The 16,732-nt window shown below is 40.9% G+C and overlaps 1 protein-coding gene across 2 annotated transcripts in view; it reads left to right on the top strand.

Annotated features, from left to right (window-relative positions):
- CAMKMT (calmodulin-lysine N-methyltransferase) overlaps positions 1–12,956 on the top strand; it is a 461,851-nt gene extending 448,895 nt beyond the window's left edge. For both annotated transcript variants that reach the window (XM_006159898.3, XM_014592146.2), the window contains 2 exons: positions 6,651–6,782; positions 12,484–12,956. In XM_006159898.3, the coding sequence (XP_006159960.1) occupies positions 6,651–6,782; positions 12,484–12,561 (210 nt within the window). In that variant the 3' untranslated portion in view covers positions 12,562–12,956. The remainder of the gene's footprint in view (positions 1–6,650; positions 6,783–12,483) is intronic.
- The last annotated feature ends 3,776 nt before the right edge of the window (positions 12,957–16,732 follow it).

Below are 16,732 nucleotides of genomic sequence, written 5' to 3'. Positions count from 1 at the left end.
TTGAGGGGCCAGCAGGTGGCATGGTGGTTAAAGGCGCTGGGCTCCCACATGGCTGACCACAGTTTGAGTCCATGGACCTGTTAGCTTGCTTTCTCACTTTCTTCCTCTCTCTCTTGCTCTCTCTTTGATCAAATTTTTTAAAAATAAAAAAATAAAGTTAAATTAAAATAATTCTTTTTAAAAATGCAGTTTCAGAATCACCTGCAGCAGGTAACAGGTTTTTTTTTTTGGAGAGGTCTTTGCTATAGGATGCGTGCGCTCGCCAGAGAGACAGAGAGAGACATAGAGACAGCAAGCGAGAAATCACCCCCCAGGGGGGATGGTCACGCCGCAATCCCTTCTCCTCCATTCTCCTCTCGGGATCTTGGGCATGCATGCACACATGCCTGGCGTGAGTTTTAAGCCATCGGGTCCGGGATGCGAACTGCGGTCGATTATGTGGGAGTCCAGCGACATAGCCATTACGCTAACTGTTGGTTCCCAGCAGGTGACAGTTTTACAGGTTTAGAGTGGGAGGGGTGGCATTAAAAGGCAATGCACAGGGACTGGCAGGTGGCATGGTGGTTAAGGGCGCTAGATTTCCACATGGCCAACAATGGTTTCATTCTCAGACCTAGAGGAGGCTTGCTTTCTCACTCCCCTCCCCCCAATCCCTCTCTGGTCAAATTAAAATAAATAAATAAATAAAGTTAAAGAAAATAATTCTTACCAAAAAAAAAAATGCAGGCCTGCAGGTGGCATGGTGCTTAAGGTGCTGGACTTCTACATGTCCAACTGCAGTTTGAGTCCCAAACCTGGCGGCATGCTTTCTCACTTTCCCGCTCCCTCTCTGTCTTTCTCTGGTGAGCATGCATACCCTATAGCAAATTAAATAATAATAAATAAAATTAAATAATTCTTTTAAAAAAAGATGGGGGTAGGACAATGCCATGGGCCAGCAGATGGCATGACATAGTGGTTAAGGCACTGGACTCCAACATGGCTGACTGCATTCTGAGCCCTGGTCCTGGTAGCTTGAAAATCACACCAGACACGTGTGCGTGCGTGCCAAAATCTGGAGAGGAGAATGGAGGAACAGGGATTGCGGCGTGGCCATCCTCCCTGGGGAGAGTGATTTCTCATTTTCCCTTTCTCTGGCTCTCTCATAAGCACACAAGCCCTAAATCAAAAACTTGAAAGAGAAAAAAAAAAGAAAAAAGAAAAAAAAGGCAATGCCATGATTTCCAGATTCATTTTGAAGGTGATAGGAATGGAAATGCTTGGTGCCTGGTAAGTACTCACCTTGCCTATTGGAGTGCCTGTGTGTTGGGTTTGATAGGTAGTGTCCTGGGAAGGGTTGGGGCTTGGGGTCAGGGCTATTATGTTCCATTTTAGACAAAAGGGGTTAAAGTTATTTTCAGAATACCCTCATGGCGAGATCTAGTAGGCATATGAAAATAAGGGTGTGGCCCCCTGGACAATGGTGAATGCTATAGTTATACACTTGGGGGTTATTGATGTATAAGTGATAGTCGAAGCCGTGGACTTTGGTACAATTGCCTGGAATTACATAGAATGCAAAGGAAAATAGGTAGAGCCCTGGGACCCACTGACAGTTCAGGTGCAAGTGGGAGAAGAGAAGCCAGGAAAGGGGGCTGTGGGGGACTGTGAGAGACTGAGAGTGTTAGAAGAAGAGGGAGCAGGTGAAGGCCTCATCTCGGAAACCAGGTAAAGAAATAGAAAATGAGCACATGCTTAAACATGTAATTGATATTTAATAGTTGGTTGCTTGGAAATGTAAAATGAATAAAGGCATTTCATTGGTATAGCCTATTCCTTTTAAAATAACGTGAAGCATACTTATTTTTTCCAGAAGTATACACCCTTTAATATATGAGTATAGATTTAGTCTAGCAAAGTAACAACAACTCAGCTCACAATGTAAACAGTATCACTGTTGTTTAGTAGAACTTCTCTTTCTTCTCTCCAGGGATAAATGAATTCTCTCAGATTTCTGCTCATCAGTCAAGATTTTACATTCAATTGAGTGTTCATTCTGAGTTTAAAATGGTTCTGTGACTGAATGCTTAGAAAGTTGTGCTTTGGTAAATTGAAAATAATTTTTCTAAAGTGATGGGTTAATTTGAAATCTATATTTCTTTTTTCTTGTTTTGATTTTTGCAGCCTAAATTGTAAAACATATTCCTCTAATCATGTTGCTCCACAGATGAACTGTCCTGCCTCTCCCAGGATACTGGGGGCTTCTAAAACAATTTTTTTTTTTTTTTAAGTTTGTTTATCAAGAGAGTGAGACGTGCCCCCAACAGGGTCTTCCAGCAGGCTTGCAGGCCAGGAACTGAACCCGTGATCTCCCGTATAGTCCAGCTTCACTTGAGTAGCATGTTACCACTACACCACAGAGCCAGACCTAGCTCCAGTCTTTACGAAGTGGGGCAGATGCTGGCTCTCAGTAGGGTTCAGTGGATGTTTACTGAATGAATGGATGAAGTGCTGTTTTCCCTCCTAAAATATTAATCCACATCTCGAAGGTGTCCATATTGAACAAAATGAAAAAGAAACAAACCTCCTGAGAAAATGGAGATTGCAACTCCTGCTCACCCTTTCTCTTTTCCATGGGTACGATACTCTACCCGGTGTATTACTCTCTGAAACCCATTGTAACAGCTGACTCTGTGAAAGCTTCTCAGAGAAAATCTTTTCAAAGGATAAGCAACAGAATGTGGCCTTCAAATTCTCAAAGATGTGCATTTTTCAGATTATTCAACATCTGGATTTAGTTTATTCTATCAACAAATATTGACTGAGTGCCTACTATATGCTAGGCACTGAGAAAATGCAGTGAATAAAACATTAGAAACATCCGTTGTCATGGAGCGTACATTCCAGCTGGAGGAGACAGGCAATAATAAACAAGGATATAATGTGTGCTGGTGGCGATAAATGCTAAGAACAAAAATAAAGTGGGGGTTTAGGATGGATGGCGGTGCAGCAGTAAAACATGATGCTCTGCAGGGCTGACCCACATGGGAAGGTTCCAGGTTTGTGTCCAGAGATCTCTGTGAATATACTGGTACCCTGAGCATGTGTGTGCCCTTGACTGGGACTGGCTGAGGCTGGGAGTGGATTGCTACATAGGGACTCTGTGGGGGGTGCTGTCTCTCTGTCTCTCTCTCTCACTCAAGGAGGAAATTAATCTTCAGGGGAAAAAAGCTAGAGGAAGGAGTGGAGAATAATGGGGGGAGGGAGGCCGTTTTCTACACAGCATAGTTAGGGAAAGACAAGCAAACTGAGACCAAAAGGAGGAAAGAAATGGTTGGGCAGAGACTACAGCCGTGGTGCTTAGTTGCAGTGCCCTTAGCCAACTCCGGCCAACAGTAGGTGGGATGCCAGGAACTTGAGCTTTGTGAATGTGAAGATAGGCCCAGCCAAGAAACTTGCAGCCCTGTAAACATTGTGATTCAAATGAATATTAAAAATCAACTATCCAGTTTTAACTGCAAGACATTTTTTGCAGGTAACTTTTTTTTTTTTTTTGAGAGGTTTTTGCTATAAGGGGCATGCGCTCACCAGAAAGAGACAGAGAGCCAGAAAGCAAGAAATCATCCCCCAGGGAGGATGGCCATGCCGCAATCCCTTCTCCTCCATTCTCCTCTCAGGATCTTGGGCACGCACACACACATGCCCGGCGTGAGTTTAAGCCACCATCTGGGAATCGAACTGCGGTCAGCTACATGGGAGTCCAGCGACATAGCCATTATGCCAACTGCTGAGCCCATGAAGGTAACTTTTTTTTTTAAGAATTATTTAATTTTATTCATTGTTGTTATTATTTTTAATTTGACCAGAGAGACACACAGAGAGAGAAAGAAAGCGAGAAAGCAAGCTGCCAGGTCCAGGACTTAAACCACGGTCAGCAATGTGAGAGTCCAATGCCCCAATTACCACACCACTTGCCAACCCCACAGATAACTTTTTAAAAATAATTATTTTATTTTGATTCATTTATTATTATTCTTTAATTTGACGAAAAAGAGAGAGAGAGAAAGCAAACTGCCAGGTCAGAGACTTCAACCATGGTCGGCCATGTGGGAGTGTCCACCACTTTAACCACCACGCCACTCACCGGCCCCCGCACAGGTAACTTTTAAGACTTTTAATTCAAAAATCCAGGATGGCAACCAGTTCTTAGAAATGACTAAAATGACCTACTAGTATTCCTTTTTTTAATTTTCTTTTTCTTAATGGAGACTTTTGCTCTCCTACTGAGACCATGTATTATATAATATCTAGTTTCACATAAAAATAAATTTCTGCTGCTAAGTTTGAAAATTGCCTGAAAATAGCAATTAATATTGGAAAAGCTGCCAGAACCTTAAGTGTAGTGGCGTAGTTGGCGTAGCTATAATTACGTGCCTGAGTGTGTACATGTCTGTGTAAACACAGTATGAAAACACACTTGATGTCCAGGACAGTGTATCAGAGTATTTTTCTTCTAAGTAAGTGAGAGAGAAAGACTTTTTATAGCATGGTTAGGTGGTATGGATTTTTCTAGCTTAACATCTATCTCTCTTTTGTTTTTCAAATTATTTTCACAGTCAGCATCTCATTTGATTCTAACTCGCTGGGGTGAAAAAGGCAGGACATACTTTGTTCTGCCCATTTGATGGATGAGAAAATTCTGTGGATTACCTAAAATTGCTTAAAATTCTTATCTATAAAATGAAGAGACTGGACTATGAAATCACTGAGGTCCTTTCTATTGTGTCATCAGAAAAGTCATGACTTCTGGGACCAGCAGATGGCATAATGGCTACGTCTCTGGACTCCCATGTAGTCGACCGCAGTTCAAGTCCTGGATCCTGGTGGCATAAACTCATGCCAGGCACATGTGCATGTGTGCCCAAGATCTTGAGAGGAGAACAGAAAAGAAGGGATTGTGACATGGCCATCCCATCTGAGGGGTGATTTCTTGCTTTCTGTCTCTCTGTTTCTGCCTGTCTGGCTAGCGCTCCTCCCGGGTGGGTTGGCGCAGGCCCCCTTGAGAAAAAAAAAAAAAAAAAAAAAAAAAAAAAAAAAATGTCATGACTTCTTTTCTGTTTTTCTGTGCAAAAATGTGTCATGACTTATATATATATATATATTAATTATTACCCTGAGGTGACACAGCTAGTGGAGACCACTGTTAAGTCCAATATCATTTCTACCGAAATTCGTTCTTATATTCTTCAAACCCTTCACTGCATGTTTAATTATCTGTAAAACGTGGTATCTCTGAGTTCAAGATGGTTGAGAAAATTATTGACAGAATTAAAGGGTTGGTTGTGAAGCACCGAATATAGTGGTAGCTATCATTATTACTGTCATAACTATTACTAATAAGGAAGCAATGTAGTATAGTGGGAAAAGATTTGGTGTTGGAGTTAGTTACATGAGCTTCTAATCATTTACCAATTACCATCACCTTGGCCTATCATTCAACCTTCCTGAGCATCCTATAGAATGAAGCTGATAATACCTACAGTGGAGGGTGGTTTGAAGACTAAAGGATGTCTAGCCCAGTGTCTCAGATACTAGATTCTCAATAAATGGCTGGTAGCTGTGATGAACTAACTGGGTTGTATTTCATGCCATTCTCAAAACCTAAAGTGATTTTTACAAAGGTAAAGTATAACTTTGAAATTAACAGATGTATACAGCCATCTTTGTAAAAAAAAAAATATATATATATATGCATATATATGTATATGTATATAAACCTGTGTGTGTGTGTGTGTGTGTGTGTGTGTGTGTGTGTGTGTAGGATTCTGAAGTTTGGCCTTTCTATAAACATCTGAGAGTAGGAGGAGAAATCAGCACATACCCAGTAGTCAGTAAGTGGTCATTATGGATTTCATGTCCAATGGCCTTCTGAAATCTGGTATCATTTTATTCAGGTCCTCTTGTTCTCCCCATTATAATAATCTCATAAGATTATGCAATTTATTTAGAAAGGTCTCTTTATCCTCATTATACCACTTTCTTTGAAAAACAGTTATTTGAGTACTGTGAGGAGCTACTTTGATATAGTGGGGACCATTATGAGGGGATCAGTGAACTTGGAAGCCAAGATTCTGGAGCCTTGTCTCTGATGGCGTGGTCAAGAAAGGCTGGTGGTAGGACTGAAATGTGAAAACAATAGGAATTGTGGTTATTTGTCTCTGTGAAGGTATTCATCCTCAATTTTGGGGCACAATAAAAGGGACACAATAAAATGTATAGGTATCTGGAGTTGTGATGTGGACGTGTGGGCAGATGCTATGGTGCCGTAAGGTGAGTGGACTACCCTGAACCGGTTACTATTAAATCTAGTCAATGGTTTAAACCAATGGGCTCAAGACTGGGTGTATTATTAAAAACACTAACTTTCATTTTGTTTATTTTATGCATTATTTGAAAACAATGAAACACATTTGAATGTGAATTTTTTTTCTTATTCAATGTGTATCTATTCTTGAAATTATTCTCACTGTGAATGACCACCCCGTGTGGATGCTTCGAGAACAACTGAGTTTTTCTACCTAGAGCTGTCCATTAAATTCTTTGACCAATGTCTGTTATGTTTGGTTGCCTTCCAGTTTGAAAATGTGTGAATTTCCTTTTTAATGTTCTAGGGGAAAGCAATGGTATTCGCCCCACGCCGAGGGAATACTTTAAACCAGTTTTGCAATCTAGCTGAAAAAGCTGGTTTCTCTATCCAAAGACATGAAAATTATGACGAACACATTTCAAACTTCCACTCCAAGGTTAGTTTTCTGCTTGTGTTAGATAACACTTTAATCCGCATTGCATTTTGAAGAGATCATGGTCTTTTTGGCAGGTAACCTAAATATTTGATTAAAGTACTCCTTAGGTGTGTTGCTTGTGAACAGCTATTTGTATCTGATTATTTTGTGTGGTAAAGCCATCTTTTATCTTTGCATGTCTAAAAGGATTTTTACAGAAGCCATTCCTGTTTACTTCTTTCTCTGAAACAAACTAATCTTTTCATTCATAATAGACTAATTTGTAGGATGCAAGGGGAGGTGGCACAGAATGAATGATAAACATGCATTTATATTTTAATGAAAAACCTTCGGCTTTTAAGTAGGTTAAATGCTTAGCTGCACTGAAATAAATAGAAGGTGCATGTCTAATTGTATCATGTTGGACTGTAAATCTTTATCTCTGCTTGCTTTATGACTGGGTCAGTTGGCAGTTTGAGACTGTTAAATCTCATACAGAATTTCACAGTTGTGGGGTTATATGTCAGATCGAGGCGCTACAAGATTTAGGTCAAAAGCACTTATCTGAGAGTGATTTCTAAGCCTGCTTACATAAAGCAATGTTATCAGCCTTTTTATTATTTATAGGTATAGAGCAATATAGGACAGTGAGAGGCAAGTGTTCCACTGGAAACTTTTTAGGATTCTCACATTTTCTAATACATGTCACAGGGACTATTGTAGCATGTAATACTGCTGCTATTTTGTACCTTACACAATCTTCCTTCGCTGAGCTAGTATGACCTTGGCAAGAGACTTTGCTTGTCATGATTTCACAAGTTGTGACTACAGAAAAGTAAAGGCTTGATCTTAAATTTCTCCTGGAACAATGTGAGTAGCATTGTTTATTACCAAGCACTATGACATAACGTAGGACTGTGTTGGCCTTTGGAGAAATATACACAAAATGGAGCGGATCTTCCAGGCGAGAGGACGGATGTTCTCACTTTTTGGACATCAGTTTCCTTCTTTGCGTCTCTAGGGCTCCATTTAGCCCCTGAGGAAAAAAACGGTGCTTTGTGAATTGAAAGAGTTAAAACGTCCTCTCACAGGCTGAACCCAGCCAGTTGTTTCCAATCAGAAAATAAGAACAGGATGGCGTGTTATTCAGATCTTACCTGTTTCTTTAGAATGTTGTTTTCCCCCTTTTCAGTCTCTCCCCAGAACAAAAGGAATGGCTCTGAGGGCTTTACCTGGTGGGGGAAGGGTCTCTCCTGCTCCCACCCATGGGCTCCTCCACCCAAAGATCTACCATAGCCTTCGCTCCAGGATGGGGCCACAGCTACAGGGATCAGCTCTGGGCTGCTTTGAATGTCATGTCGTTCACTTTCTCCCTAGAACGACAAACGCTTTTAGTTTGTCAGTGACAGCTCCGGAGAGTGTAGGTGTGGGTCAGATGTTCTGCATTGTGCCTCCTCCCTGTGAGACCTCCCTGTGAGTGTGTGGGGACGTACAAGGCATTTGAGCCCTTGGCGCCCACCTTTATTGTCTAGCCCCTCAGAGTGTTAGCACCTGGTGCACAGCAGCGTCCTCTTTTATTTCCAGCATTGTGCACTGTCCTGCAGGCATAGCACATGCTGTAAATCTGTAACGTGCCTCTTACCTTTACACTGGGGACCATACCCAGCTATAATAGTACTCCAGGGGTAATCACTGACTGACTGGCCCCCCAAAATACAATACATTTCCACAAATAAGCGGCCATAGCTTTTCTGCCTTCACAATTGACTTTAACATCGAATGTCACGCCTTGCTAACATTGGACTAAGGAATAGTTCTCTACCTTGTTGTTAGGGTGCCCTGAGCAAAAGGTATAAATGGAGCAGGTGATAAGTATTTACAATGATGAGAGCTATTTCAGCTGGTTTGGTGTTCAGTCTCCAGTGAAAGAATTCCTCTTGTCCCTTCTGGACCTGCTTCAGCTGGGGACCGATGTCTGGCCACAGCCATGCCTAATCACCCAACGTCAGCTAGCACGTGGGGATGTTCCCCTTTGCAAGAGAAGGATCTCCTCAGGAGGCCAGGCCGGACAGTGAGCCGCAGGGCCAAGCTGGAGGGAGTGGGAAGCGTCCCTGCTCCTCGCTCAGCCCAAGTGCTCTTCAGCGGGACTCAGGGTGGAGGCTGAAGACAGCACCCTTGTTCCCTCGGGGCCGCTTCCTGCCAGCCCACGGCGGGCTCCGGGAATGAGGGGCCAGCGCGGCCGCCGGGAACCTCCACCCTGGCGGCTTTTGTTGGCCCGGTGCTAATAGCCAGGCTTAAAAGTTTTCCATCTTGAGCGGCAATCAGCTTTCTTCCTCTCCATCTCTGGCCAAAGCCCCGTGGTCCCTGGGACGCGCCTGCTCCCCAATGGAGGAGCAGCGTTTTCCTTCAGGCTGCGTGTTATCCTCTTAGCCCTACTGTGTTGGAATAGAGCGTAACCAGCTGGAGGACTGTAAGACGCCTGATAATGCCGCTCTTTTCCGCTGTCCCGTCTTAATCTTGTTACACAAATGGTTGTGAAGAGATTCATGAATTTTAATTTTGCCCTCTGCATTAGTGCCTCACGTCACTCATACACAGCTGCCTTCTATGCCGAGTTTTTCACCCCTCCTCTTACAACAGGGGGAAAAATTAGTTACAATCTTGGCAGTAGTGCAAGGTAAAAAAAAAAAAATCTACAGATTTAGGCAACCACCCATGAAGCTGATTAACAGTCAGTGATCAGGAGGAACAGCTTTGCCTCTTAAACTTTTCACCTCTCATTGTTAACTGTGAAATTTTATTTCCGTTAAAAAGCAAGCCTGTAATCAAAACGGTGCCATTCTGCACTTTTCTGCCAGTGCTTTTGTTAAACTGTGCCCACACCATGCAGCCAGCATGCTCAGGAACCAGGCAGCCAAAGGTGTAATATGTTTTAAAAAATATTGCCTTTCTGTTCATCCAGGCAACGGAAAGAAAAAATAAAACACTTCCCTCTCCTCTCAGCCTCTTGGTCCCCTTCAGGCTGGAATCAAATTCATTGCCCCACAGCGTAGCTCAAAGCCTTTAGGATATTAAGGTAGCAAATTGCTTAACAAGGTAGAGAACGTGCCTTAGATATCACATCTGGCTTGAAATTACTTGATAAATACTCTCATTCATGCAGATATTCTTTGAAATGTAATTTTACATGTCACAAGGTTAGGTTTCGGTTTTTCTGTTTGTTTTTTGTTTAACTTTTGCAAAACCAAGTGTTTATTTTCTGTATTTTTGTACTTAGCCATGAAAATAGGCTTGGGCTAGGCTGTGAAGTCAGTCCATTGTGTTAAAAGCACAGCCATATTGCACTTCTGCTTATCTATTCAAAATGCCACATTACAAGTGGCTGGTGCTTATAATCTGTGTGGTGTGCTGTTGATAATTGTGGATACTGTAAAGGGTAAACAGTCTGAACTCCACTCCTGCTGCTGCTGTTCGCGCCGTAGTGAGGCTGAGCATGTTACATCCAATTATGAAGTAAAGCATAATGCTACTAATAGCAGCTATATAATTTAGCTCAGTCCTCAAAGACTCGGTTTTAACCTGTGAAATTGAAAAATTATTTTATTCACAATTTGCTTTTTGTTCATTTTTTCCCCCAAGGTGCTTTTTTATTTCTTAAATTTATAACTATTAATTGGGCAAAGAAGTACGGCCTGGGTAAATGAAATTCTTAAACCTCCTAACATTCTCCCATCGAAGCAAGTACTTCCTAACAGCTTTGTGTGTGTTCAAGAGCCCTCACATGACAGACTTGCCCGACTCAGAAATGACCCAGTGCTGGGTTATAGTACTGCCTTTGAAAGTTGCCAGCTTCTGCCCACTGAGCAAGGAGCTCACAGTCTCTCCTCACCTGGACCCTGGCCTCTTCCAGCAATGAAGCCTCTGCTTCGGCCTCCAGAGGTCAGCACAGAATCCAAGTTAAAAGTGATTTCTAACCCATATTTACAGAAGAATTATTTATCCTGCCCATTACCTCAGGGACTTTATAAAGAGCTCATTTGAGTCTCTGTATATTAGAGCATTGTGAGTGAGGAGGTCAGCTGACTCAGGCTGAGTAATCAACTTGCCCTTATCCCCAATCCCTAAGGAAAGAATTTAGCTAGCTTGGCCCCCTCTTCCCTCGTAAAATATTTCAGTGAGCTCCCTCTTTCACTAGGGCAACTAGCAACAAAGGTATTTACAGTTGGTAGGAACTGATTAGTGGGTGTGGACTGGGAAGTTTGTGAAGCCATTTTCTAAGTATTTATTATTATCACTATTATTAATAGATCAGAGAGTGACGTTGAGGGACCTGTGTATAGGATTAACACTGTCACTGCTTTGGAGGCAACAGAAATCCATGAGGATCTTTCTAAATAGACAACTAATCATCTGTCAACAGAACCAACTCCATCTAAGAAAACAGAATGAAGTCACTTCAGTGATTGCACTACCAGCAGTTCTTAGGAAAGTGGATTAGAAAGGAAAGACTGAATTGGCTTTATGTTCCACAGTGGAAAAGGAAGAGCAGGCTCAGGGCTCCACCCTTAGCCGTGACGGTATGTCATGGTTTGTGAATATGATTTAGAGGAAACATGTGCTTTGAAAAGATTCAAATTAATATGCCCCAGACTGCCCAATCCAGGGAAGAGTAATGTTGGAGCCACTCAGTTCGCTTTAATGTGCTATGGCAGTGGAATGGGGAACGTTTGTCCATTCAAAACAATAAAGTAATTGATTCCATTTATAATTAAGAGAAATATTTATTTACGACCCTTATAAATTAAAAAATGAAATAACGGCCCCAAAACGCCAACTCTAGAAGTACTCATTTTGGGGCTGGCAGGTGGCGTGGTGGTTAAGGGTGCTGGACTTTCACATGGCTGACTGAGGTTTGAGTCCCGAACCTGGTGGCTTGCTTCCTCACTTTCTCTCTCTCTCTCTCTCACACACACTTTCTCTCTCTGGTCAAATTAAAATAAAGTTAAATAAAATAATTCTTTTAAAAGTACTAATTTTGTCTTTATAAATAGCAGTTACTGTTTGTTAGAATAAATATGACTGTCAGAATTATTCTAATCAAAGGAGGAAGACATGTACTTTGGACTTGAGGACTCTGACTGGATTTTAAAATCTTAATACAGAAAGATCTCAGACCCTTACCTGAACAGTAGTGAATGTTGGTCTGATTGCTGGAATATGCTCTCCTCCTCAGAGAGAAGTATTTGAATTACTAATCACTAATGTTGAATCCCCTTAGAAGCACTGGGAGAGCCTTTGAAATGTCTAGGGCCCTACAAGTCTTCCCCTGTGCCCAGGCGCTGCCCAGGTCTCCAAACAGCAATCTGAAATGCTTGCCCACCTCAACAGTGTGGCTTTGGTGGAGGGCAGAGAGGACCAAGAGAAGAAACTTTTATGCCAAAAGGCTGAAGGATGCCCATCAGTCAAGTGCCTCACAGTTCATGGAGGTCACAAATACAGTTTGGGTATTTATGGGAAGATGTATTCTACTTCCACCAAGAAAAAAACAAGATTCCCTTCTTCATGTATAGTATTGTCATATCAATGAGATCTACTTTGAGTTGCTTATTTGTGATTTAATTTTTCCAGAACTACAGGTAAAAAGTCATCATTATATTCAACATTAATATCTTCTGGTAAAAAATTCATCTGGGTTCTCTCCCCCCCCCATTATTGCTTTCAGCTGAAAAAGGAAAACCTGGACATGTATGAAGAAAACCTTCATTACCCACTTCTGCTTATCTTAACCAAAAATGGATAGAAAATTAAGCTACTCAGAAGATGAAGAAAACATCAAGGGCACAAGGAATATTTTCACAAAGACAGAAATCTGTAATGAGTGTAATATTTAGAAAGTCACTATCTCCCTGAGAGTTTTAAACACCCAGGATTTGGGGCCATGCTCTTTGCAACATTCCGTGTGTGGGTTCTGGACTCCATTTGCCTTCACTCACATTATTCTCTAGCTATCCTCGCCCAGCTCCCTCACCTCTTCTTTTTACAGTCTGCTTATTGCTCTTCCAAACCTTTGTTTGTTTTTAAATATGTGTAAGCGACCTGTCTCAGATTGGAATTTGACTCTGGAGCAACTTAAATATTTTTCCCTCTGAGATAGAATTTCTTTAGGCGATTCCCACCCCTTTAAAAAAAATAAACTTGGCCTTTGTTCTATTTTGGTTGTGTAGTTTTGTTGTTGTTGATTTTACTCTGTAAACACAGCAAACATGATTCTTTCCTGGTTAAAATATAAAGCACAGTTTTCTGATCTCCCTCCAATTAATTATATTAAGTCTGCCATCTCTGTCTCTGTCTCTCTCTCATTCTTTTTTCCCTATTAAACAGGATGTTTTTTTCCCCTATAGATGTATAAGAAATGACTACATCAGCCCAAAGCCTCATAAACTGACCGTTTGTCCTCTGGACACAATAGCGTGGCCAGCCCTCTGCTCCTCCTCTCCAATTATGTGTGATTAGTCTCAGTGCGCTGTGTCAAGGAGGGGGAGTGTGCTGAGTGCTTATTATCTGTTTAGGTACAAGAAGAGCACATTTAGGCTCTGACTATGAATGAAAAGTGAGCCTTTATCAGGGCTTAAATCTAACTGCTGCTGTTCGCCAGGCCTTTTTCAAAATGGGTCCTTTCCAGGGAAATTTTGAATAAGTGGCTGATAAACTAGATTGCAACCAGGGGGAGTTTTTAAAAACTCAATCACACAATTACCTTACTTAAAATAAGTATATATTGTTATATACTGTGATTCAAGTGTACAGTAAACATTTAATAGGTGCTACCAAGGATTAAAAGAGAACGACTTTTCTACAGGGAGCCCAAGCATATCCTTGCCTAGTGTAGCCACGAGATGCTCTAATGCCTTTTGTGGAAATTCAGATGTTTATCTGTAAGGAATCATCTGTGCCCACTTTAGCAGTAATGTCATTAGCAGGTTAGCTATGTATCCTCATATCTTTAGTCAAGGCAAAGCGTGTATTCAGTGTGATACAATTAACGTGATGGAGGAGTATGGAGGGGGCGCATCCTTTTGCATGTTAAACAAACTTAGCTGACATAAAAACAGCCACTCTCAAATGTCTTCTCTGCTCACTTCTATCATCAAACAAATTTTTCACCATCAGTTTGCATGTCCTTGTGTTCGCCACTTTTTCTGCTCCATTAGAGCACCTAGATGGATCTCAGAAGGCATAGGTCAAGTCGCAGTTAGATCATACATTTCTTTCTCACAAAAACTTGAATTGCAATGCCAAGTGATGGGCTAACATCACAATAACAGCAATTTATTCCTCTTTGGATAAAACAGCAGTCTATTCTCAGTGCTAGATAAAGACCAGGGCAATGCAAACCAGCCATTTAGCTGAGTAGTTCAGCTCGTGGCAGCTCTCCTTTGGCGACTGTATAGGTTGCACACTGGCTTCATATTTTCTTGTTTAAAAATTAGAATTTGGAATGTTTTTAAAAGGCAACACAAGTAGTTCCATTTATACCGGTGAAAATACAGCAAAAATTATTTCCTCTGTAAAACCTGCAACTAAATCTGCCAGACAAAGAAAATGTATCCCTGAAGTACTACCTAAGATGGTCTATTTTTTTTTCTCTTTAAATATAGAACAGCAGGACCATGAGAATATTTCCTTTTTTCCTCTCATGAAAATACGTGAATTGGCAGCAATTCAATTTGCATTTGTGTGTTGTGGATGTAGAAATCCAGTGTTTATTTCTCTGGGGGAAAAATTTTTTTTAATAAAGTAGTATTTAAAAAATATATCTGAGAACGGTGTTTCAGCATTGAGCTATTCCTAGCAAGAGATGCCTGGCAAAGAAATAGACTTACTGTGTGATTAAAACCTGGAGAATCTTCTGTAAAATGAGATGGGTTTCATATATCTGTTTGTTCAGGATCCTTACCTGGAAATCTCTCCTCCAGGCTCTTTGAAAGCTTGTGAAAAACTAATGTTGTGTATTAGTGAATCATTTAAAAGTGTTTTTGTTTTCTCAAATTTTAATGAAATGCTGATATTGAGGAAGGAAAATATGGCTGCTTTAAAAAGTTTATCCATTTACATTCCTTTTGAACTTTATGATTACTTCTATGCATCAGTATTGGGTTGTATAATTGCAGTTGAAATAGCTCATTCCATAATTGTCTATGTAATTATGCATGTGTTTGCTTCAAAAGGAAGCATAAGAATTATGATATTTCCGTTTGTGCACCTGTATCTTCTGATAGAACTCATGATTTTCCTTTGTCATATTAAGTAGATCTGGTTGGATGTAAAAACGTTTCTAATATCGCCTATGGTCAGTTCTAATGCCATGATATGAACAGCCACATACAACTTGGTTATAAGAAATATATTTTATTTTATAGCAAGACATATGCTGTGAATTGGGAGAAAAGTGCTAGAAAAGACTACCTAAGAGGTTGATGCTATTTTGTATAAATTGTGTTTTGTTGGCTTTTTGACTGAGCATGAAAATGTAACTTCCATTAGGGAAGGGTAATTTAGGTGCTCTGTATTCAGTAGAAAACTTGTCGGGGCCATAAAAGCTTTTCTGGCTGGTTCCTCGGGTGTTTTCAGAGAAGAGCTGCCCACCCCTTGCTGCTTTTCCCTTTGGCTTCAGTATGGGCTGAATTTACCACTGCATACCTGTTGAATCAATTTGGGGGATCCAGCAGTTAACCGAGTGAATGGAAGGATTAGTGGCCCTCTGGAGCCCTGTTTCAACAGCCAGGTGTCTGTCCTAAACTAGTTAACTGCTTTTGACAGTTGAAGAACCTGGTTTTAATACCATAGGCAGGAGGTGGTGGTTTTTTCTTTCTCCCTATGACCCAAGTGGGGCATCCTTTCTCCTAAGGGCTAGGTATTTCTGTTTCAGTTTTTAATAGGGATGGACTACTCCCCTCCCTCAACCCAGCTTCCAAGGATGTTGTCTTTGTGCTTAGTCAGCATTTCACTTGTTCCCACTCTTGCCAGACAATTTGGTAGCATTGTCTGGTAAGACCCTTTCATTGGACTCTGGGGAGTGGGGCAGAATGCCCACATGAGGGAGTAAATTAAAGTGTATGTAGACACACAAACACAGACGCACTCACAGGGATGGTGAAGCTGTTCAGACCTGAGATCTGGGCTCTAGTTCCCAGATTCCAGGTACAGTCCCATCCAGATAAAAAATCTCCTGAGTTCAAACTGTATAAAAGAAGCTCCATAATTATTCCGAGTGTATCCCATAAAGAAAAGATAAATTTGAAAGTCAGACTGATTCTAGACAGGGCAAATACTTTTCCTGAGTGGACTGTTTCCAAATTAGGAGGGAGCTCGTTGGTGTTTAACAAACCATTAAGCCTGAAATGCCACTTTTAATTCTCAGATTTCATTTTACCCAGAGAGCTGATTGCCCAGGCTGTGGCTACATGCTCACTGTGTTCTCTGTCCTGGAAGCCTGTGCATTGGAGTCTGTATTTTTTGTCTTTTTTTTTTTTTTTCTGTCCTTCTGACTTTTCAATTAATACATTTTTTAATAGATAAAACAGATCATACTGTGACTTTTTAAATGTCAACAAGCTTGTAAACAGAAATGTAATAAAATGTCTAATAGGAGATTCAATAGTTAATAGATGGCCTGAAGTGTGAGCAAATACAGTAGCTGTATATTGGAAATTGTGCAAGTGAAGATGGCTTTAGTATTGCAAACTGAGGAAAGAAAATTGTTTTTAATTAGCACCTTCATAAGAACTGCTGATTAATACTGTTTTGTTTGGTGAAAAGCTTTCAGCTGAGTAATTTGTACAGCCATTACAACAGTTTTGTTAGAGCGGGACTCCTGTTGTTAAACACAAACAGCAGATGATAATGGTGGAAGATGAGTTTGTCATGTAACAATTTACCTTATTGAAAAAAGCTTTATATAAAACCCAATA

Source organism: Tupaia chinensis, unplaced genomic scaffold, assembly GCF_000334495.1.
Source record: "Tupaia chinensis unplaced genomic scaffold, TupChi_1.0 Scaffold000661_1, whole genome shotgun sequence".
Lineage (NCBI taxonomy): Eukaryota > Metazoa > Chordata > Mammalia > Scandentia > Tupaiidae > Tupaia > Tupaia belangeri.
The sequence above is the reverse complement of the archived record's forward strand: the minus strand, read 5'-3'. Positions and strand labels throughout refer to the sequence as shown.